Genomic DNA, 23,224 nt, shown 5'->3' on the forward strand with positions numbered 1-23,224 from the left:
AGTGAGAGCAACTTTGTTCTGTTAGACCGACATGGATTGATGCACCATCACTCAGTACTTCCCTTCAGAAAACAGATTGGTCTGCTCCCTTCTGGGTTACAATCTTCCCTACATGACCCCAACATGCAACTCCTCGGTATGTTCCCCCTCCTCAACATACATCCCATGTTGAAAATGGCAGAAAACTCCTCCCTGTGGGTGTGTAAGGTAATATTCAATTAGCCAATTAAGCATGCATGGTAGCCATTTGACCCAGTTTTCTCCTCAATCCTGACCATTATCTGGCCAGTTTAGACCAGTTTTCCTAACATCCCAAAACTGCAGTTTCTGCAAAACCACAAACTCTATTCCCATTGGCTGGGGACCCTCATCCTGGTTAATTTTTACTCCTTTTTTGCTCAAGCTGACACTTCATTAATTATTCTGTGGAACTTAACTCTTCTATGAAAACCTAACTTTTCCTAACTTTTACCCACCTCTCACATGTTGGTTTGTGTTAATTTCTCAGACAGAAGCCCTGTCTGTTGGTCTTTATGAGTGAATTGAACTGCAGAGAGAGCATGTTAAGAACTGTTAAAGTGAATTGAGATGATGGTGCTGGTAATGTGTGTAAATATTGTTATAGCCCTGTTAGGCTTTGTTTTCCCAGAAACAGAAGCTGCAGGCAGGAGCCCCCGAGCCTGTTGTCAGACAGGAGCCGGGAGACCTTGGAGTGGAGCAGTCCTGTGAGCTGAGACATGGAGCTGGAAAAAAGAGCTGCCTACATGTGAATCCAGGCAAGAGTCAGGAGTGGTCAGCCCACAGAGGAGGAGCCATGGGACTTGGGGAAGTCAACCTCAAGTTAAGATGAAAGAGGACCCTACTTGGGCACTCTGTAGACTGAGGAGATTGTAGCTTACTGTCACCTAGGGGTGGATGGTGTTTCTATTTTATGATACTCCTTAAGGCTGATAAGTTGTGCTAGGGAAGAGCATGGCCTGGGACCCCCTGCTTGTGTATTATGCAATGAAACATGCTGTGTGAGTATTCTGAGGAATGCTACAAGATATACCAAAAGATATGTTTTGTTTAACACTGTGTGGCCACCTTAGTAATAAGTTGTTATGTTGCTATGGATGTTATGCTTTAGTTTATTGAACAATGTTTAGTTCTAAATAGAGTTCATTATACTGTGCAATTAGACCCTTAAAATTACTCACAGCAGCAGTCCTCTTAATGTTACGATTTCCCCAAAGAGCCTTCAATATTTGTTATTTTCTTTTCTTGTCATCTTTGCCAATTGTATCCGTTTGAAGCAGAATCTGAGTTGTTTAATGTACATTTTTCTAATATTCGTGATTTGGAGCATTTTTCCCCTGAGCTCGTTTATTATTTTTTTTTTTAACTTTTTTCAATTTTTCAATTTTTTGTTTATTATTTTAACTTAATTTTCTTTTGAAAGTAACAAACATTTATTTTCTCTCCCTCTGACCTGGCCTCCTCCAGTTGAAAATGAAAAATATGATCTGAAGCTTTAGTAACAAATATACAATGAAGCAAAATAAACTCCCTAGTTGTTCACGTCCCAGAATGCCTACCTCAGTTTGCACCAAGTCTGTTGCCTCTCTGCAAGGGGGTGGGAAGCACCTCTCCTCAGTGACTACTGCATTTTTGATCAGAGTTGCTGAAGTTGTTTGTGTTTACAACATCACCACTGAATGATTTCTTCCTCTGGTTCTCCTTAATTCACACTTTAGTTCAGATGAATACTCGGGTTTCTCCCTCTCATGCCTTTCAAGATTTCTTCTTGTAAAATTTTATTCCATTACATTAATAAGTCATAATTTTCTCAGCCATTAGGGCCCCAGATGATCCCTCCTTAATTTCCAACTCTTTCCTATAACAAAAAGAGTTGCTAAAAATCTTTTTAAACATTTGTGTTTTTTCCTGTTTCTTTGACCTTGCCACCAAACAGGCCTAATGGAGGTGTTCCTGGGTCAAGGAACATGAATGGATTAGGAAATTTTTGTGCACAGGCCCAAACTGTTTTACAGAAATGATTGGGCCAGTTCAACATTCCTCCGACAGCATCAGTGTATCTAACACTCCTCAGGCCTGCCAACATTCATCATTTTCATTTTCTGGTCATCTTTGCCAATCTGAGAATCTTTGTAATTGTTAGGGACTTGGATAAATGGTTGCAGATATGGAACATTTTTTTAATGGTTGTTGATAGCTGGAATTTCTTCCTTTGAAAACCACGAAGGAAGAAATCCAAGTTATCAATATTTGTGTAAAAAAATGCTCTAAATCACTATTAGAGAAATGCACATGAAAACACGTCTGTGGTACCACCTCACATCCATCATATTGGCTAACATCGAAGAGAAAGAAAATGCCCATTGCTGGAGGGGATGTGGAAAAATAGGAATCCTAATGAACAGCTAGTGGAATTGTGAATGGTTCCACTCTTCTGGAGGATAGTTTGGAACTCTGCCCAAAGGGCTGTCAAACTGTGCATGCTCTTTAAGCCAGAAATGCCACGACTAAGTCTGTATCCCAAAGAAAGCAAAGAAAAAGAAGGACCTGTAGGGCCTGGATGTCTTAGAGAGGAAGAAGATGAGCCTAGCAGGGGCAGAGCTGGAAGAAGGCCAGGAGATTCTGTTCAGAAGCGGGGCTGGGGAGGGAGGGAGGCGGTGGAGGTGTAGGAAGAGGAACTTTCAAAGTCCTCCAGCCTGGTTGGGGTGGTCCAGGGGGAATTGGAGCCTTGGGGTGGAGTTTGGAGGCCTGGGAGGAGTCTAGAGTGGAAGAGGGTTATTTCTAGTGGCCAAATCATTCCACGTGACGGAGGGCAGGGCCCAGGGAGGAGAGGCAGGCAGGGTCTGAGGTCCTGGCTCTAGGAGCCATCAGAAGAAAGGGAAGTTCCTGGGTTCTCAGTTGGGCCGGGCAGGGCCAGGCTCTGGGCCTGGGAGAGGTGGGCCGACCCGCACGCCGGAGCCCTAGGAGCTGAGATCAGGCTGCCTTCTTCCTTTGAAGCTGAGATCATCCTGCCTTCCGGAAGCCAGCTCCGTGCGTGCAGGTCCTAGGTAGGTCTGAGCCAGGAAGGCATGCGGTGCTTGGTCGCTGCTGCCTGACCTTTCCTTTGGGTCTCACCCTCCCTGTCTGACCTCATGCTGAGTGTCCTCCCTCCCAAAGCTGGCTCCCCATCCCTGCCTCTTGTCCAGGCTCCCCATTGCATCCCAGACATCCTGGGGCTCCAGCCCCAGCTTTATCATCAGGTCACAGTTACCCAACCTTCAGGCCACCCTCATAGAGACCCAGGAGTATTACCTTCAGCCTCCCCATCAGGATCCACATGTCCTGTGTCTCCCTGCCCCCAGCTCCTGGTCAATGACCCATCAACAACTCTGGCTCCCTGTAAGGACCCAGGAGTCCTGCTTCCTTGCCCCAGGACATACACAGGACCCAGGCACCGAAGCTCCTGCCTGGCCTCCCTCACCTGGATCTGTGACTCTTGTGCTGGCTCCCTACCAGATCCCAGATACCAAATGCCCCCACTCCAGTTTCCCTCCAGGGACCCAGCTAACCATCTGCTAAGCCTAAGCTCCAAAGAAGGGTCCCAGGAGTCCTCTCCAGATCCTCATTAGACCCCAGGACACAGTCATCCTGCTTTCCCAGAAGGACTCTTCTGTCACTCCCTGGGCTTTGTTACCATGTCCTGCCTCCCAGACCCTTCCTTCCCTAGGCCTCCTACCTCCCTGCCCCGACTTTGTTCAGAGCCTTCAGGCCTCCTGCCAGTCAGCTAGACTCCAGACAGGGTTCTGTCTGCTTCCTCCCCATCCTCAACCTTCTCTACCTACTCTCCCTACGAGCTCAAGAAGTCTGTCTTTTGTCTAGATTCCATGTGTGTATGTGTGTGTGTGTGTGTGTGTGTGTGTGTGTGTGTGAGAGAGAGAGAGAGAGAGAGACAGACAGACAGACAGAGACACAAAGAGAGTACAGAGTGACTTTGGGTGAGGGAATGCAAGAGGGCAGAGGACCAACTGGAGGGAGAGCTTTGACCCAGGGTCACTTGAGGCTCTGACTCTCATCATCCCATCTGGGATCTCAAAGCCCCCTCTGCCTCCTGCTTCCTGTCCAGACCATCTTCATTTCTAAGCCTGACCTACCAGGTACCTCCCTGTTGGAGTTGCTGCCCTGAGGGCAGGGCCCGGGGCTTTGTAACTTCTGTGGGACCTCACTGCCTGTAAATCCCTGTAGGTCACCCTCTGCCTAGGAAGAGAAGAGAAGGACATCTCCCCATCTGGGATCCTTCTTCCTCCCCAGCTGAGCCTGCAGAGGACGGAGGCCTGGCCCAGGCAGGGAGCCTGGAGCCAGAGGGAATGGCCCCTGGGAGCCGCAGACCCCCAGCCCAGGTGAGTGCAGTCTGAGCATGGACTTGACCAACATCAGCCAATGAGGCCATTTCCATAGACAGGATTGTCTACAAGGCTGGCAGGCCTTCTTCCCTGTGGATTGTTTCTTTACAAAAATAGGCATGGAATTGAACAGAGTAGTAACAACACTGCCCTGCTCTCTTCTTCTGCCTTTGGAACTGATTCATGGCACTTGGGCATCTTGAGCACTCACCCTGTCCCCCCTCCAGTGTCTGCCCTCTGTGTTTGTTTTTAGGTTCTCCCTCAGTACAAGTGACTGACAAGGGCGATGATGTCACTTTAGTCCCCATCCATAGGCATCTTGGCTTTGCTCCCTTTTTGCCTGCCTAGCCCACCTCTCCTTACATGCATATCTTCCCCCCTCCTGTTTCTACAGCTCTCCCCTGTGACTGAAGGTCACACTGAGTCTTGTCTGGACAGGCCTGGAGCAGAGGCCTGAAGGCTCCCCACCTCTTGTTTTTGACTATGCTCTCCTCAGAGCTGAAATTGTCCTGGTTCTGCTCAGAGACTCTGCCTCAGCTCACACAAGTCTTCCCAGGTCTCTCTGAATCCCTCCCTTTTACCATTCCTTAGGTCAAGTCAACAAACATTTACAAAGGCTGTCACATTGTTCAGAACTTCCTTGGATACAAGGAAGGCAAAACCAGTCCTGCCCTCAAGGAACTCCCAGTCTGATGGGGGAGACATCATGTCAGCAGCTGTGTCCAGACAAACTCTCTGCAGTGTAGATGGGAGTGCTTTCAGAGGGAAAGTTCAAACAGTTTTGGAGACCAGGAAAAGCTTGCTTTGAGAGGGTGAATTTTAGCAGAGACTGGAAGGAAGCCAGGAGGCCCAGGTGAGTGGGAGGACATTTCAAGCATGAGAGACAGCCGTTGGGTAGGCCGAGTCAGGGGATGGAGGGTCTTGGTCAAGGATCAGCCAGGAGGCCAGTGTCCCTGGGTCAGAGAAGAGGTGGAAGGAGGAAGGTGTAAGAAGACTGGAAAGGGGTTGGGGCTGGTCACATGGTGTGTGCTACATGCCATGAGTCTTATAAATATTGTCTCATTTGATCCTGTTGTAAGAATTTTCAGGGTCCTTGGTAGAGACAGTCTGAATAAGGCAGCTCAGGATGGAGCCAGACTGGTACACTGCCCTTTCTGATTCTCTCAAGAGGGTGCTCCGCTCCCTCTTGTAGGGGATGGATACGAGTGTCCTTTAGTCCCCCAGTGACATACCTACGTGTCTCTGTGTCTACATAGAGACACATAGATATGTTTATGTGACATACGTGTGTGTGTGTATGTGTTTACATACATGTATGTGCAGGGTGTGTGTGTCCCAGAGAATAATAGCTAACGTTTATAAAACAGTTACTCTGTTTAAGTAAGCTGTCATAAGTAAAAATAAGCTCATAAATAAACTGAGGCAACCTTCCTCTTCTGCTTTGTTTATGGGAATATTTCCCCTTTTGGGGGTGAACATCAAATTTAGAATAAATTTAAAAAATAACAAATGCTTGCCTTCCTTCAAGACTCAGCTGAAATGATACCTTTTCCAGGAAGCTTTTCTGATCCCCAAGCAGCGGGTGCCTTCCCTTGTGAGATTAACATCTGTCTTCTCGTATGTGTCTTGTAGGCATCCAGTTCCTTCCTGGTATTTGGCATAGTTTCAGAGTAGGATTTCCCTTTTTTGGTTCTCGAATGTTTTGAAAGATGAAATTATCTTGAAGCCTAGTCAAGACGTCATTGGCTGCTCTTATTCTGAGAGAGAGAGTCAGAGAGACCCACACACACACACACACACACACACACACACACACACACACACACACACACACACCCCCTGAGAGCTCTAGCCAAGGCTTGCATAATAGAGATTTCCTATCACTCCTGCAGAGGCTGCTAGGTTGGCAGTGGGTAGAGTGTCAGGCCTGAGGTCAGGAAGACTGATCTTCCTGAGTTCAAATCCGGCCTCAGACACTTGCTAGCTGTGTGACCCTGGTCAAGTCACTTCACCCTGTTTGCCTCAGTTTCCTCATCTGTAAAATGAGCTGGAGAAGGAAATGGCAAACCCCTCACTATCTTTGTCAAGAAAACCCCAAACGAGATCTTGAAAAGTTACACATGACTGAAAATGACTGAACAACAAACACAATCACTGTTGACTCCTATCTTTCTGCCAGCCTCGATGACTCATTTGCTTGGAAAACCAGAAGCTGCCTCCTTCTTGGAAGGTGGATCTGGCTCCTGTCACATGAATGTTTTCATCCTTTCCACTAGCTAATGCCCAGAGAAACAGGGTTTCTTTTGGTCTAGAGTGTGGCTCACCCCTCCAGATCTTGAAGGGAAGTTGTATCACGAGCAATTTCAGCAGTGCTGTTTATACATTACATGAGAAAAAAAGATGGCGGCTCTTCATTGTACTGGAGCTGGTTATAAAAGACAAAAAGGTGCACTTGTTGAGGGGATTGTGGTTTTTTCAGTTACAGAAGAAAGATAAACAGTGGGTCCTTGTTAGTATAGCTGGTGGCCCCAAATCCAAGGGGACTCTTTGTCAGGCTAGATGAGGGAGGAGGCCATTCCAGAGACTGTTCTAAAGACTTGATTTTTAGCAACTGGGTCTTTTTATACCAATTAGAAGAGGAAAGAGGACACTGAAGGGTACCAGCCATTGTAGTTGGTCCTGTGGTTCATGTAGGGGTCATCCACAGCAAAATGGCCAATACAGGACAAAACACATGAGCTGGAGCCAGCATCAGCTGGCTGGTGAGAGCTGATTGTTAAATGTTTCATATGAGTATCTAGTCCTAGGAATCAGAAAAGCTGATATTTTTGTTGTTTGTCTAAACAAAAGAAAGCAATGTTGGTGATGAACCAAAAACATAAAGCTGCCTTAGTGTATTTTTTCCCAGAAAGCTGGTTGTTGACCATTTTGTAGTGCACCAATGTCTATCTCCCTCCTGTTTTAGATTAACCCCCCTTAGGTTTCTGTGCTGAAGGGATTCTGATAGACTCCATTCCCCCATCACATGAGGACATCTGGTAAGTCACCAATCTCTTGCAGTCTGGATATAACAATGGGGGACAGTGGATAGAAGAGGTTGGGAGCAGGGGGCTGATACTCAACTAAAATCAAAGTAGGAAGAAGGAAATGGCAGGCTATAGATCTAGGCCCAGAGCCCAAGAAAGTCAACTGGTCAGAGTAGTAAGGATTTAAAAAGGAAGAAAATTTCTATAAAAAAGCCCCACTCAGTCAATATTTTTTTAAAGTGCCTACTATTTGCCAGGCACCGTACTAGGTATGAGGGATAAAGCTACAAAGAATGAAATAATCCCTCTTCAAATTCATTCTAATGGAGGAGATTACAAGTTCACATGGAAATTGATACAGCATAAATAGAAGAGTGAATAAATTCAAGTAAACGAAGGGGCTATGTGCACAGGGGTTAAGGAGCGAGGGTGCCAGCAGTTGGAGGCAGCAGGCGTGGCTTCATGCAGAAGATGGTGCCTGAGGTGTGAGAGATTCTCCCAGGTGGAGGGAGGAAGGGAGGGAGCTCCAGGCAAGGGGGACGGGCAGTGCACAGAAGGGGGAGGTGGAATGCTGTAGGTGACAACCCAAGAGGAGCCCCATGTGGCTGATCTCAGAGGACTGGAGGCTGGAAGGAGACGTTGGGGCCAGCTTAGGGAGGGCTTCCCAGCCTTAGGAGAGGCTGGAACCGTGCTAAATGCTTCACAGATTTTAGCTCATTTGATCCCCCCAACAACCCTGGGGCACAAGTTGCTGTTATTGGCCCCGTTGCACAATTACGTAGACTAAGGGCAAGAAAAGTTAAGTGACTCGCTCAAAGTCACATGGCTAGTAATTTTCTGAGGCTGAATTTGAACTCAGGTCTTCCTGACTCCAGGACCAACCTGGCTCTATCCACTTTGCCACATAGATAGCCCTTTCTTAAACATTCGAAGTTGGATAGTGTTTTCTTGAAAATGTATTGAAACCATCCTATAGGCGTGGTTGGCTCAGGCTGCTAATTTTACTCCCTGGTCTCAGCAGGACCAACAGCCGTATAGAGCTCCACGTGTGCTCAGATGCTTGGATGGTGTGATGGAGCCCAGTGGGACCCTCACTGATCTGAACCAATTACCAATGTCCTCAACAAGCTATAGGCAGATAAATGGAATATAATTAAAAGAGAGAAAGTATTAGAATTAAGGGAAGCTGCAAAAAGCTTCCTATAAAAGGTGGGATTTTAGTTGGAACTTGGCTGGAAACCAGTAAAAAGACATGAGGAAAGAGAGAACTGGAATGATGGAAGATAGCCAGAGAAAATACCTTGAAAGTAGAGATGAAGTGTCTTCTTCTTGGAGTAGCAAGGAGGCCAGTGTCCTTGGCCAGTGGGTAGGTGGCTGGAAATAAGGTGTAAGAAAACTGGAATACCAGGTGATGTTTAGCTCATGATGGGCTTTGGATGCAAGGACATTTGTATTTGATCCTGGAGGTGGTAGGAAACCACTGGAGTTCATAGAGTCCAGATCTGCAATTTAGGAAAATCACTTTGTCCATCAAAGGGAGGACACATTGGAGTGGGGAGAGTCTTGAGGCCGACCAACCCACCAGCACGCTACTGCAGTGGTCCAAGGGAGAGGATGAGAGCCTGCACCTAAGCGGTTACAGAATCAGAGGGAAGAAGGGGGTGTGTTTGAGAGATGTTGCAAGGTACAATTCACAGGCCTTGGCATCAGATTAGAGAAGAGGGAGAGAAATGGGAGTTGAGAATGATGCCTACCATGCTGGGAGCATGATGTTCCTTTGACAGTAAGAGGGAAGGTAATAAGTTCTCTTTTGGACACGGTGAGTTTAGGCTAGCTACTGGACATCATGGTGGCAATGTCTGAAAGGCAGCCAGGATCAGAGCTAGCTCAGGTTGAATGGCTTCAGTTTTTAAAATAAAATAAGGGGCAAGTACTGGAATGAGAGGATTGGGTCATCAATGGCCAATAAATAGTAAGCACCTACTGTGTGCCAGGTCATGTGCTGGGGGCTGGAAATTCTAATTAAAAATGAAAGACAGTTCTTGCCCTCACAGAGCATACAATCTAATGTGGGAAGACCCTATACAGAAGGAAGCTGAAAAGTGGAGAGGGATGGCAGAAGGTGCCAGACACTGGGGCATGGTGGAGAAGTCAATGAGAAATACCAAAGTAGTACAGCCAGATGAGAAATGAGGAGATGTTTGAGCTGGGTTTTCCCCTTAAATGGAGGCTTGGAGTTCATGGCCCCACCCTCTAATCAGAAAGGCAGAGGGTAGTGATGACCGATGAGACATTACAGGTGTATGAGGTTATCTCAGTAATAGGCTTCAGAGTGCCTGGCAGAGGACTCAGTCAAGAGGAGTCTGGAAGGTAGGGGAACCAGTTAAGAAATGAGGCTTGTGAGTTGAGCCCTGTCCTTAAATGGGCATTTGGAGTTCATGGCCCCAGCCCACACTGGTGAAGGATGAATGTGGGAGGATGGAGAAGGAAAGGGGTTTGGAATGGAAGGAAAAGAAGCTTGGAAGTTTCTGTTGGGAGTGAGTTAAGGAATGAATTATCAATCAACAGTAGAAATGCCTTCCTCCAGTGAGAGCCCACGCTTTGAATAAATGCTATGAAATGTAGAAGAGTTACTCCTGAGACTATTAGAAAGAGAAAGTATGGAAATTCTTGGGAATCTCAAAAAGTAGGAAGAGATTGGTCAATTCCTTAATTGTTCAGAAGAGAAATAGAAAGATAGGAAGTTAAAGATGAAATATGACTTTCAAATAGAGCAAAAACCTATTATTTAAAAGAAGAAATCAAAATGATGAAAAAATAAAAAGCATTTTATCCACATGATAGAGAATTGCTCTAACCTAATAAAAACTAAGTGAGTCATATCACTATAATGGAAATGGAAGATAATGACCCAGAAGACCACCACATTTCTAGTACCCTGGCCAAACGTGTTCTACACTTAGGCTGGAGAAATAAAGGACCTGTCCCAAGTATCGGCGTATTTTCAGATCCGGTCAGCCCCTCCTCTGTGTCATTCATTAATCTGCCTCAGCTCATTTGCTTGACTCTTGTTGTCCCAGTTTCCTGAGTTTGAGGGGTATGTTTAGACCCTTTATTTCTCGTAAGGAAACTGGCAATGTCTTTCTCAGAAATTAGATCAAACCCCAATCTCGGTTAATATAATATTACCTTTATTAATGAATGAAGGAAACTTCCTTTCTGCTTCTTGGTTACTCTTATTTCTACATAACTAAATTTCAAAATTAATGAATATATGTATATAATATATGTATCACTTATGTCTGCTCTGATGAGGAAGAAATTTCACATAACCTTCTCCCTTTCTCCTCCAGAATTCTTCACGTATCTCTGATAAAACACATATTTTTTCTGATTCCATAGGGAGAAGCAATTCCCAGTAACACATTTCTCAATTTTATTTCAACTGCAAATATAAACTGGTACTCTCAATATTCCATTGGGCTTTTCATGACTGTGGTTTTAAGTGTTGGCTCTGATACTCCTAAACGGTATGACCTTTGGGAAAATGCCATCTCTGTGTTTCTATTTCCTCTTCTAAATTGATAAGCTGAATTCTTTCAGCTCTAAGTCCTTTGACTTTCAATGATTTAGGAGTTGGTGACATTCAAGGATGTGGTTGTGGACTTCACCCCAGAGGAATGGGGCCTCTTGGACCATTCTCAGAGAAAGCTGTACAAGGAGGTCATGGTGGAGAATGCCCGGAACCTGCTCTCCCTGGGTAAGGACATTTCCCCTGGTAAATCTGAATCCTTTACCAAAGGGACTGCTATCCTTCCTTCCCTAGTGTGCAGAGTTTCTAGCATTTACTAATGATTTGAAAGGCCAAAGTGCTGATCTCTTGTGTCCAAGAGAGAGGGTCCTCCTGGTGCCTGGTTTCCCTATAAAAGGTCTTTGTAGTGTGCCATAGGGAGTTGGGGTGTCCTTTGTTGCTCCTGAAGCTGTCTCTTACTGGTTCTATGGAGCCTGAGGTCAAAAATCAAATCAGTGAAGAATCTCAGACTTGGAAATAATCTCAGAGGTTGTATCTAGCCTAACCTTTCCCTGAACATGAATTTGTCTGCTGGATTTCTGAAAACAGCTTCTGCAGCTTTTCCTTAGAGATGGGCATAGTGAGGGCCACCCCTACTTCCCAAAGCAGCCCCTTCCTCTTTGATTGGGTCTGGTCTTTGCAAAGTTCTTCTTATTAACATACCTCAAGCTATAGCTCACAGCAACTTGTCTTACTCTCAGAAGCCTGGTATAGCAAGGGTATCATTGTAATTCCTTTATACTTCCCCCAAACTCCAGCTGCAAATGGTGGGAAAGGAAGGGAAGGGAATAAGCATCTGCATATACCTACAATGTGCCAGGCACTGTGCTGAGGTCACTCTTAACAAATGTAATCCAATTTGATTCTCACAGCAAGCCTGTGAGTTAGATGATGGAATTGTGCCCATTTTTACAGGGAGTTGAGGAAACAGAGGTTATGTGACTTACATGGGGCACTTAGCTAATGAGTGTCTGAGACAGGATTTGAACTCAGAGCTTCCTGAATCCAGATCGTAGGCTTTCTCCACTGCACTAACAGCCGCTTCCTAATTTCTAGATAATGGAATCTACAGAGTCAGCCCAACCTTCTATGAAGGAAGGGGAGAAAACCAAAATTTCTGATTCCAAGCTGGCTTCCAAATAATCTCCTTCCCCTCCCCCACCAAAGCTCCCAACAATAAGCACCATGGAAATCTTCCTTGAGGATGACCCTTCCTGTGGCCCTTCTTTCATGCCCACTTACCCCCAAGAGAACTAAAGTACCAGTGTTTCTCCATTCATAACTCTCCTTATTCCCATGCCCAGGACTGCCAGCTCTCAGAGAAGGTTTGATCTCCCATTTTGGGCAAGGGGAAGCACCATGGATGCTGGAGGGAGAAGACCCCAGAGCTTCTTGTCCAGGTGAGTGAGGGGAGAGCAGGTCTGTGAGGGCTGTTGTCACAAGGGGTAACTGTGTGTCACAGTGAAGGGAGTGCTAGATTCAGGGGCAGGAAGAAGTGGTTTGCAGTTCTTTTTTAAGAAACTTTTTAGCAAGTCACTGAATCTCTGAACCTCAATTTCCCCATTTGTGAAATGAAGGTGTTGGATTCCATGGCCTTTCACTTCCCTTCAAGTAATAAAACTATGAGTCTGAAATACCCATTGTTTGGAATTTTGGGTCATGGAACTCTCTCAAAGATATCTGGAAAGGACCTAGGCTGTCCAATACAAGGTCTTTCCTAGGCCTTCAAGTCAACAAGCATTTATTAAGTGCTGGGGATTCAAAGAAAGTCAAGGGAGGTCCTCTGCTCTCAAGCAACACACAGACTAGTGGGGAAGACAACATGGACAGAGCTAAGTAAAACCCACTAGTTAATATTATACAGGCTAAGTTGGAGCTAGTCAAGGACGGGAGGCACTTACATTAAGGAGGGTTAGGAAAGCCTTATTGTGGAAGGTGGGCTTTAGCGAAGCCAGGGTGAGCATTCTAGACATGGGAAAACCTATGGAAAGTGGAGATGGTTTGTCCTGTTCAAGGCACTGAGAGGAGGCCTTTGCTACTGGATTATAGTATATGTGGAATGGGAGTAAGATGAAAGAAGACTGAAAAGAGAGGAGAGGGGCAGGTGAAGAAGGCCCCTAACAGCCCAACAGAGGACTTCATATGTCATCCTGGTGCTAGGGTGCCACTGTAGTTTCTTGAGGAGACTGTGACATGGTCATATGTAAGTTTTAGGAAGATGAATTTAACAGCTGGGTAGAGGATTGACTGATCTAGAGAGAGACTCAAGGTAGTGAGACCAAACAGCAGGCTTGTGCAATGCAGATGTGAGGTAATTGAGGTCTGAACCTAGAAGGTGGCAGTGTTGGGAGAGAAGAGGCAATGTATGTGATAGATGTTACCAAGGTGGAATCGACAGGACTTTCCAAAAGATTGAAGATGGAGGTGGGGGAGGCTGGCATGAGTGTGACAGATGATGAGTGGATGACATCTCTTTTATGAGTCTGGACAATGGGGAGGGTGACCTGGATAGTGTTAGGAAAGTAGGAAGATGGGAGAGTTGGGGGAAAGATAGTGAGGTTAGTTTGAGACATGGTAGGAGGAGAATCCAAAGAGAGGAGTGTCATCCAAACCTAGAGGGAAGAGAGTATCAAGGAAAAGGGGGTGAGTGACGGTGTGAAAAGCTGCAGAGAGGTCAAGAAGGCTGAGGACTGAGAAAAGGGCTTTTGATTTAGCAATTAGGAGATCACTGGTCACTTTGGAGAGAGGAGTTTTAGTTGAATAATGATGTTGGGAGCCAGACTGCAGTTTTGTAGAAAGGAAGAGTAAAGGAATTGGAAACCCCAATGTAGATGGCCATCTCCAGGTGTTTGCCTATGAAATGTCTGATCTCTGTCTCTGTTCTTGGGGAATCACTGGCCAGATTCATGTAGGTGACTGGCACCCTCAGTTTAGAGAGATGGGAGGCGAGACCTCTAGGTGTCTCCCAGGATACCCTTCAGCAGCCTTTGGGATCTCCAGTATTTGGTCTGGTTAGGTCTCATCCCCTTTAGGACAGGACAGAGGTAATTTCCTTACACAAAATAAAGTGAAAGAAGAGAGAAATCAGGACTGAGGCTAGAACCTACACTTGACCAACAGAGAGAGACTAGATTCCAGGGAGTGAGGTAGAAGTTAGGGCCTTGTATGGGCCCTGAGCCCAGGCAGACATTCAGTAAACATTAATAAAGTGCCTACTGTGTTCTAGGCACTGTGCTATGCTCTGGGGATATGAGGAAAGGTGACAGACTGATGTTAAGGAGCTCACAGTCTTGGAGATGATTTGAGAAGAAGCAACAGAACATGAGCCTCAGTCTTGGCTGATCTAGGCAAAAGAAAGCATGTTGGTGTGTGTAGTAGCAATTTAGATTTGAAGAGCTTTCCCACCCATTAATAGGTCATGTGACCTGCTTATGTCACAGGAAGCCTAAGTCACATGTGGTGGGAGGAGCTTCCTGACAGGAAAAGGAAGTGATGTCACAGGAATTGCTCTGAGAGAGAGAGAGAACGAGCGAGCGCAGTTATGGCTGCTAACGGCCGCCCTTGTGATGGTTAGAGCTGAACAGGCTGACTTAGCTGTACTGTGGGTTTGTTTTGGGGAAGACCCCGGCAGGGGGGTCGGAGGGGTTTGGGGATGGCGAGGCTCCATGTTGTGATGTTATGTATCGAATGCTTTACTGCTGTGATGGATTGGCTACATGGCTTGTGGGATGTGGTGTTCCAGTGTCTGAGTAAATCATTTACTTCTTCTGCCTTCTATGCGGAGAGTCTCGTGTGCTTTGCAATACAGAACCACACAGGCGTGTTGACAATTATCATCTACACTGTTATCATTGCCTTACGGCATCAAGTTCTGCAGGGCTATCAGTGAATACCAGGGGAGAGGACAATGGCAACTCAGGAAGGAGAGAAGAATGGAGGAGAATGGTGATAATAGCTAACAGCTATATGGTGAGACATAGAGACCAAACACTTTGCAAATGTCATCTCCTTTGATCCTTACGGGAAGCCTGAGAAATAGGTGCTGTTCTTATCCTCCTTTAGAAATAAGGAAACCGAGACAAACAGAAGGGCTGTGACTTGCCCAAGGTCACCTTACTAGCAAGTTTCTGAGCTGGCTCTGGAACACAGGTCTTCTTGCCTTCAGGCCCAGCACTGCATCTGTATTTTGATTGATAAGCAGAATGCAGTGAAAACGTTTCTCACACATGGATGAGGTGGGAAATGGTAGGAGAATTTTATAAGTTATCTTGCTGAGAGTTGAGAACTTATAGGTATATGTACATACACACACATGTACACACACATACATCACATACATATATACATAGACATGCACACACATATATGTGTGTGTGTGTGTGTGTATATAATATAAAAGAACCTTTCTAAGGAAAGAATCTTATCAGATATAATTTTCTTCTTTCTGCCATTGGCACACTGGCTATACTCTCACAAAAAGTCTTCTGAATAACTGACGAATGTTACTTACCAATTGCTTTGAAAATCTATCTGTCAAACTGAAGAATAGTAACCTAAGTGGAAGATAAGTTCAAATCAGAGAATGGTACTATACAGACTCTTTTTGCAGAATAGTTGTGATGGTCCATGGTAATTTCAAGATGGCTTATAAGGCATTCATGGTTTTCAAAGAGCCTGCCATCTGGGCAAATATTTGTAACTTTATGATCTGGTGATTTTCCTGCTGATGAGATGTGTTTACAAGGCAACCTGGGAATGAGGGAACTACCCTGATGCAGTGATGGAAAGCAAATGACCAGATGTGTATACCTGTGACCATCCACTGGGAATTGATTTGCACCTGAATCTTAAACCTTTCTGGCTGTTGGGAAACAATTTGATGTCAGGTTGAGAAACTGAAGGAACATGTTGCACTTAATCAGAAGTGGTCAAAGTTTGATGTAATCAATACATGAATTTGAAAAACATCAGATGCGTGGTTATGACAGTTTGGAATCACTGCAGAAAGAAAACTATTCAGTCTGAAACATATACATGCTTGTTGTTCCAAAGGAAAATATTTATATATTTATATTTAGTTTATTTAAAAATATTTATAACAAAATTGGGCAATTCTTTTCTGCTCAACATTCCATTAAAATTTTTTTAGCTCAAACCCATTAGACCATTATTGTGAAGCTCCAAAGGGGCTTATCTGTGCCTCAGACAAAGATCTAAGACTTCTCTGCTTAAAGCGATCCTTAGACCAGAAGTCAAAGGAACCATAATGCTAATCCCCCCAAATATGCTAATGTGGACACTAAAGGACAGTGATATGGAGGTATATCCAATCATTAAGGAGGAAAGTAATCTCCAGAAGACTGGGCTGGAACTGATCCCTTTAATGATCATTGCTGAGTCCTGGTACTTGGCTATTGTAGCCTTCTATTCCAGTGGGAGACATTGGTCTAGGCCCTATATTCAAGAACTTTTTTTTTTGTTTTGTTTTTTTGTTTTTTTTGGCAGGGCAATTGGGGTTAAGTGACTTGCCCAAGGTCACACAGCTAGTGTGTCAAGTGTCTGAGGCCGGATTTGAACTCAGGTCCTCCTGACTCCAGGGCCGGTGCTCTACTCACTGTGCCACCTAGCTGCCCCAATATTCAAGAACTTTAAGTGATGCTTTCCCAAAGAAACTACTTTTCAAACAGCTAAGTGCAAAACAGTAGTCACCATTTTTAATAAGCACAACCAAATTTACTACAGAATGTGATAAGTATAGCATTAAAAATCCAACCACATTTGCATTTCAAAAGTAACTGAACTCAAATTAATTTTTACAGTATATTTCTCATATTATTCATTTGTGAATAATTCATATTTGTGCAGCAACATCTCTAAAATGATATTAAAGACATGCCAAGTGTCCTACTGGGCACTTGTTTAAACTATTGCCTACACAGTGGTCTGTACACACACTTACAAACACAAACAAGGCAATGTGCAATAATAAAATGGTTTTCTTAAAAAAAAAAAAAGGAAAAAAATGTGCAATGGAGAAAGGCCATTTAATACTGAGGACAGAACCCACCCAGGCACAGGGTTTGAGTGATGTTGGTCGGATCACTCGGCAGTCAGAGCTCCTGCTCTGAGCTGTGACTGTAAAGAGGATGCTGGACTCCCTGTGTCTCCAGTTTGTTGTGAGGATCCAGTGTTGTTGTGTGTAAAGCTCTTTGTACATTTAATGATCCCAATGGCATTTTCAAATGATGGATTCTGACCATTTAAGTTTGGAGACTCTTTCTCTAGGAAAACAGATAATAAATCAGTTAACTTTATGTCAATGGAGGGAAGGGTATAGATTTGTGTATATGTTTATTTGTCCATGTGTGTGTGTGTGTGTGTGTGTGTGTATACACACACATACATATTTGGTTTTTTTTCCCTTCAGATGGGAAGACAAGGCTTGAAATGCAGGAGACCACTGCCAAGCTGGGCATTTCGGTGGAAGACTCACGACAGCAGAGATTCATGAATGATGGTCACTGCAACCTCAATTTGAGACAAATCTGTGACTCTGATATCAAGACAGAGAAAAAACAAAAGAGTCACTGTGAATTTGATAAAGCTGGAAAGCGTTTCAGGCAATATTCAGTCCTAATTCGCTGTAAGAAAAGGACCTCGGGGAATGGCTGTTCTCAGGATAGTAAGAGTAGGAAAGGCTTTACTGAACAAGTGGAGCTTGTAAAATCTCATGAGAAGCCTCCTGAAGTGCAAACTTATCAATGTAAACAACGTGAGATGGCCTTCAGTTTGAATTCAGACCTAATGAGACATCAGAAAAGTCATGCTGGAGAAATGCTTTATATATGTAATGAGGGTGATAAGAACTTTGGTTGTAATCCAAAGCTCATTGACAACCAGAAAATTCAAAATGGAAAAAAATATTATGGATGTAATGAATGTGGTAAAGCCTTCAAGCGACAGTCATCTCTTGTTCACCATCAGAAATTTCATACTAGTGAAAAGCTACATAAATGTATGCAATGTGGAAAGGCCTTCAGGCGACAGTCATCCCTTATTTCCCATCAGAGAATTCACACTAGAGTGAAATCTCATGAATGTCGTGAGGGTGCTAAAGCTTTCAGTGAAAACTCATCCCTTATTGTACATCAAAGAAGCCACACTGGAGAGAAACCTTATGAATGTAATAAGTGTGGAAAGACTTTCAGACAACGCTCTCATCTTACTCATCATCAGAGAATGCACAATGTGGAGAAACATTATGAATGTAATCAATGTAGAAAGACTTTTAGCTGTAGTTCTAATCTTACTAAACATCAAAGAATCCACACTGGAGAGAAACCTTATGAATGTAGTCAATGTGGAAAGGCTTTCAGATGCAGTTCTAGTCTTGGTAAACATCAGAGAATCCATACTGGAGAGAAACCTTATAAATGTAGTCAATGTGGAAAGACTTTTGGAAGAAGTTCCAATCTGTCTGTACATCAGAAAACTCATACTGGAGAGAAACCTTATGAATGTAATCAATGTGGAAAGACTTTCCGACAGCACTATAATCTTTTGGAACATGAGAGAATCCACTCTGGAGAGAAACCTTATGAATGTAATCAATGTGGAAAGACTTTCAGATGCAGCTCCATTCTTGCTATACATAGGAGAGTCCACACTGGAGAAAAACGTTATGAGTGTAACCAGTGTGGAAAGGCTTTCAGAAGGAGCTCTGGTCTTGCTATACATCAGAGAATCCACACTGGAGAAAAGCCTTATGAATGTAATCAATGTGGAAAGCCTTTCAGATGCAGTTCTAGTCTTGCTGATCATCAAATAATCCACACTGGAGAGAAACCTTATGACTGTAATCAATGTGGAAAGACTTTCAGAGGCAGATCTGGCCTTGCTAAACATCAGAGAATTCACACTGGAGAAAAACCCTAAGAATATGTTCAATGTGGAAAAACTTTCCTTATGAATATAATCATTGTGGAAAGATTTTCAGATGCAGCTCCAGTCTTGTCGACCATGAGAGAATCGACGCCAGAGAAACATTATGACTATAATCTATCTGAAAAGACTTTTAAACACAGCTCCAGTCTTTTTCTGCATCAGAGAATGCACACTGGAGAGAAGCTGCATAAATGTCATGAATGTGGCAAAGTTTTGGGGGACTATTCATGTCTTGTTGAACATCAGAGAATCCACACTGGAGAGAAACCTTATGAATATAATCTATGTGGTAAAACCTTCTAGCAACAGTTTTCCTTTTTTTCCCCATCAAAGAATTCATACTAGATAGAAATCTTATCACTCTAATGAACAAGAAAGACATTCAAATGGAGTATAGAGCTTGTTAGACATCAGAAAATTCATTCTGGGCACAAGGTAAACATGAACTCAATGTGGGAAGACCTTCAATTGGAGATCATCTCTTTACATTGGAGAATTTATAGTGGAGAGAAATCTTATGAATGTGCTCAGTGTGGACATGCCTTTTGCTGCAAGAGGGAGGTCCCTAGACATCAGAATATTCACACTAGGAAGAAGTGTTATAAAAGCAATGATTGTGGGAAATCCTTTACATGGAGCCCCTACTTGGCTGTACTTTGGAAAAATTATGCTGGAGGTAAAACACGGATCTAATTAACAAGAGAAGACTTCTTGCTTCAGCACACACATAATTAGACAGCCCAAATTTCATACAGTTCATTGAGCCCTATAAATGTAATGCATTTTTCTCTGATTTCTCAATAATAGTCCATAGCATTCACATACCATAACTATCAGGCATTCCCCAATTGATTAATTAATATTTGTTTCTTTGTTGAAACAAAAAAATTCTGGTGTAAATATTTTGTTAACCATTGGACGTTTATTCTTATAATGATTTCTTTAGGATAGGCACAGTGTATAGAGCTGCTTCTGGAGCCACAAGATCTGAGTTCAAATCTAGTCTCTGGCACTACCTGTGTGACTCTGGGCAAATCATTTAACCTATTACTGCCCATCAGTTTTCCCCATCAGGAGAATGTGTATACTAATAACATCTACCTCGAAGGGTTAATGTGAGGACCAAATGAGATAATACCTGAAAAGTGCTTTGTAAGCATTAAATCACTATTGAAATGCTATGTATTATTCTTATTATTCCTTGGGTCATGAGATTTGAACAGTTTAGTCAGTTTTCTAATCAAATTGATATTCACAACAGCGTAGAGGAAGGAAGTATGTTGTAATGAGAAGGCTAGAGTCAGGAAGACTTGGGTTCAAATTTTGCCTCAGATGCTCTCTAGCTGTGTAACTCTGGGCAAGGAGCGACCTCTCTCTGCCTCAGTTTACTCATCTCTAAAGTGAGGACATTGGCCCCAATTACTTCTATGGTACTTTCCAAATCTAAATCTACTCTCATGAAAAAAGTATTCAATGTCTCTTTCCACAGCCTCTTCCAGTATTCTAGGAAGGAGGCCTAACAGGACCAAGTCTGAAACTAGAGCACAAACGATTTTGAAGTACTTAAAAATATGAATCTTGAGAAATTGAACAGATCAGTTGCAAACTATTCAAAAAGAAATGGAGGCTAGAGACAAGACGGTGGAGTGGGACCAGAGTGCTTGCCTAGATCTTGCAATACACCTATCTTTAACAACTTAAACAACAAATGTATTTTTTTTAAAAAAAAATAATGAGCAAAAGAGAGGACAAAAATCTCAGCGAATCATTTTTGTAGCCCGTGGTATCTTAGTATGTCATAAAGAGAGGTCTGTGTATAGAGATGGGACCTGACTAGGTGCATGGTGCACTGGAAATGACATTAGCTTTGGGCTTTGGAGGCAACAACAGCAGAGGCCACAAGAAGCAATGGGGTGGTAGGAGGACTGTGTACCTGGTTAGAAAGATGCCAGGGCACTACTGAGCTAGTATTGGGCACAGGATTGAGAGACATTTGGCAGCCCTGTCACCCATTAACCAGTTCATGGTCAGAGTTTCAGGTTGGAGAGGTATGGTCAAGGTTGCAAGAGACCAGGGGCCCTACCTATGTAAGGATCAGAGCACAGACCAAGAGAGCAGTGATCAAACCTTTTCCTGAATCACATCACTTTCAAAGCACTAAAAACTTATAAACCCATAACCCTAGCAGCAAAAGCAGCAGAGGTTAAAAGATAGAAGGTCAGGCCAAACATCCACCCCAGTGGTGAACAAAACCCAACCCTCTCTAACATGAAGAGAAAAGTTATGAAATAGGCTAGAAAAATGAGTAAATGATAAGAAAAGAAAAAGAACCTGACCATAGTAACCATAGTAGTTACTATGGTGACAAGGAAGCTCAAGACCAAAACAGATAACAATGACTTTAAAACATCTAGAAGCAAAACCTCAAAGAAAACTGCAAATTGGACATGAGTCCAACAATAATTTTTGGAAATGCTAAAGAAAGGGGCAAAAGAAGATTTTAAAAATCATGTAACAATGGTAGAGGAAAAATTAGGAAGAAAATTATTTTAGCAGAATAAGCAGCTTAGTAAAAGAAGCACAAAAAATATTGAAAATATTCCTTAAAAATAATTGACCAAATGGTAAAACAGATACAAAACTTCACTGAAGAAAATAACTCCTTAAAAATTAGAATTGGTCAAATGGGAGCTAAGAATTCCATGAGACATCAAAAAACAACAAAAAAATTCAAAAAAAAAAAGAGGAAAACATGAATTATCTCATAGGAAAAAACAATTGACCTAGAAAAGAGATAATGGAGAGATATTTTAAAAATTATTGTATTGTATTATAAGAAATATGTTATAAAAACTATCTGAAAGCCATGCTAAAAAAAGAGCCTAGACATCATATTTCAAGAAATTATAAAGGAAAACTTCTCAGATACCTTACAACTTGAGGGTAAAGTAGAAATTCAAAGTATACACTGGTCATTTCCTGAAAGGAATCCCCAAATGAAAACCACCAGGAATATTCTAAACAAAATTCGGAACTTTTAGATCAAGGAGAAAGTGCTATAAGCAACCAGAAAGACAGAATTCAAACATCATGAAGGTACAATCATATAAGATTTAGTATCCATTACTTTTAAGGACTGTTTAGGATCCATTTTTAAAGTATTCATCCTTTACTTTTAAGGACTATTAAGTTTGGAATACAATATTTCAGAAGGAAATATGGATACTGATATGATATTCCAGAAGGAAAAAGAGGTAGGATTAAAACTAAGAATAACCTACCCAGCAAAATTTAGTATAATCCTATGGGGGAAAATAGATATTTAATGAAATATCTTAATGAAAAAATGTGCTTTCCCAAAGAGTCTAGAGCTAAACAGGAAATTTGACTCTCAAAACCAAAGTTCAAGAGAAGCATAGAAAAGGTAAACATGAGTGAGAAGATGTAAGAGACTTGAAAAGGTTAAAAGGTTTACATTCCTATGTGGGTAGATGATTCAGGTATCCCCTAAGACCTTTATGATCATTAAATTAGTTAGAAGGAGACTACTTAGACAGAGGGGTCTAAGTGCTAGGATGGCAAAAGAGGAAGAATGAAAGAGTGAGAAAGAGAGATTCACTGAGAAAGGGCAGAAGGGAGAGAAAGAACAGGGAAAATTATATAAAACAGGTGTGCAAGGAAGAATTTGTGTGTGTGTGTGTGTACCTGTAGTTTGGTAAATGGGAGGGGAAGGCACTGAAAGTGGGGATAAGAGGGAGTGTCTTATGTTCAGGGAAATTATAAGCAAAACAGACTTTGAGGAGGGGATAGGGTAAAAAAGAGAAAGATAAATAGAAGAGAATAAGATGGAGGGAAATGCAGAGTTAGCAATTACAATGATAAATGTGATGAATTCACCCATAAAATAAAAGAGGATAGTAGGATGGATGAGAAACCAGCATCCAACATCATATTGTTCATAAGAGAGACCCTTCAAATAGATACTCATGGAGTCAAAATAGCAGACTGGGGCACAATTTATTATGCTTCAGCTAAAGTAAAAAAGGCAATGGTAGCAATCATGATCTCAGACAAAACAAAAATAGCCATAATTAAAAAAGATAATGAAGGAAAGTACATTTTGCTGAAAGATAGCAGAGACTATGAATTAATATCACTATTGAACATACACCAAATGGCAGAGCTTCCAGATTCTTGAAGGAAAAGTTAAATGAGTTACAGGAGGAAATAAACTGCAAAAGTAGTGACGAATGTCATTTTACCTCTTTCAGATCTGAATAAATCTG

General features: G+C 42.8%; 1 protein-coding gene across 1 annotated transcript; it reads left to right on the forward strand.

The window, feature by feature from the left end:
* The first annotated feature begins 4,242 nt into the window (after positions 1 to 4,242).
* Positions 4,243 to 20,119, forward strand: LOC118838148 (zinc finger protein 883-like). Its single transcript, XM_036745374.1, has 4 exons — positions 4,243 to 4,394; positions 11,057 to 11,183; positions 12,299 to 12,394; positions 17,422 to 20,119. Exons 1-4 carry the CDS (start codon positions 4,362 to 4,364, stop codon positions 18,927 to 18,929), a joined length of 1,764 nt encoding a protein of 587 aa, XP_036601269.1. The 5' UTR covers positions 4,243 to 4,361; the 3' UTR covers positions 18,930 to 20,119.
* Positions 20,120 to 23,224: the final 3,105 nt, after the last annotated feature.

This window comes from Trichosurus vulpecula, chromosome 2, assembly GCF_011100635.1.
Source record: "Trichosurus vulpecula isolate mTriVul1 chromosome 2, mTriVul1.pri, whole genome shotgun sequence".
NCBI lineage: Eukaryota > Metazoa > Chordata > Mammalia > Diprotodontia > Phalangeridae > Trichosurus > Trichosurus vulpecula.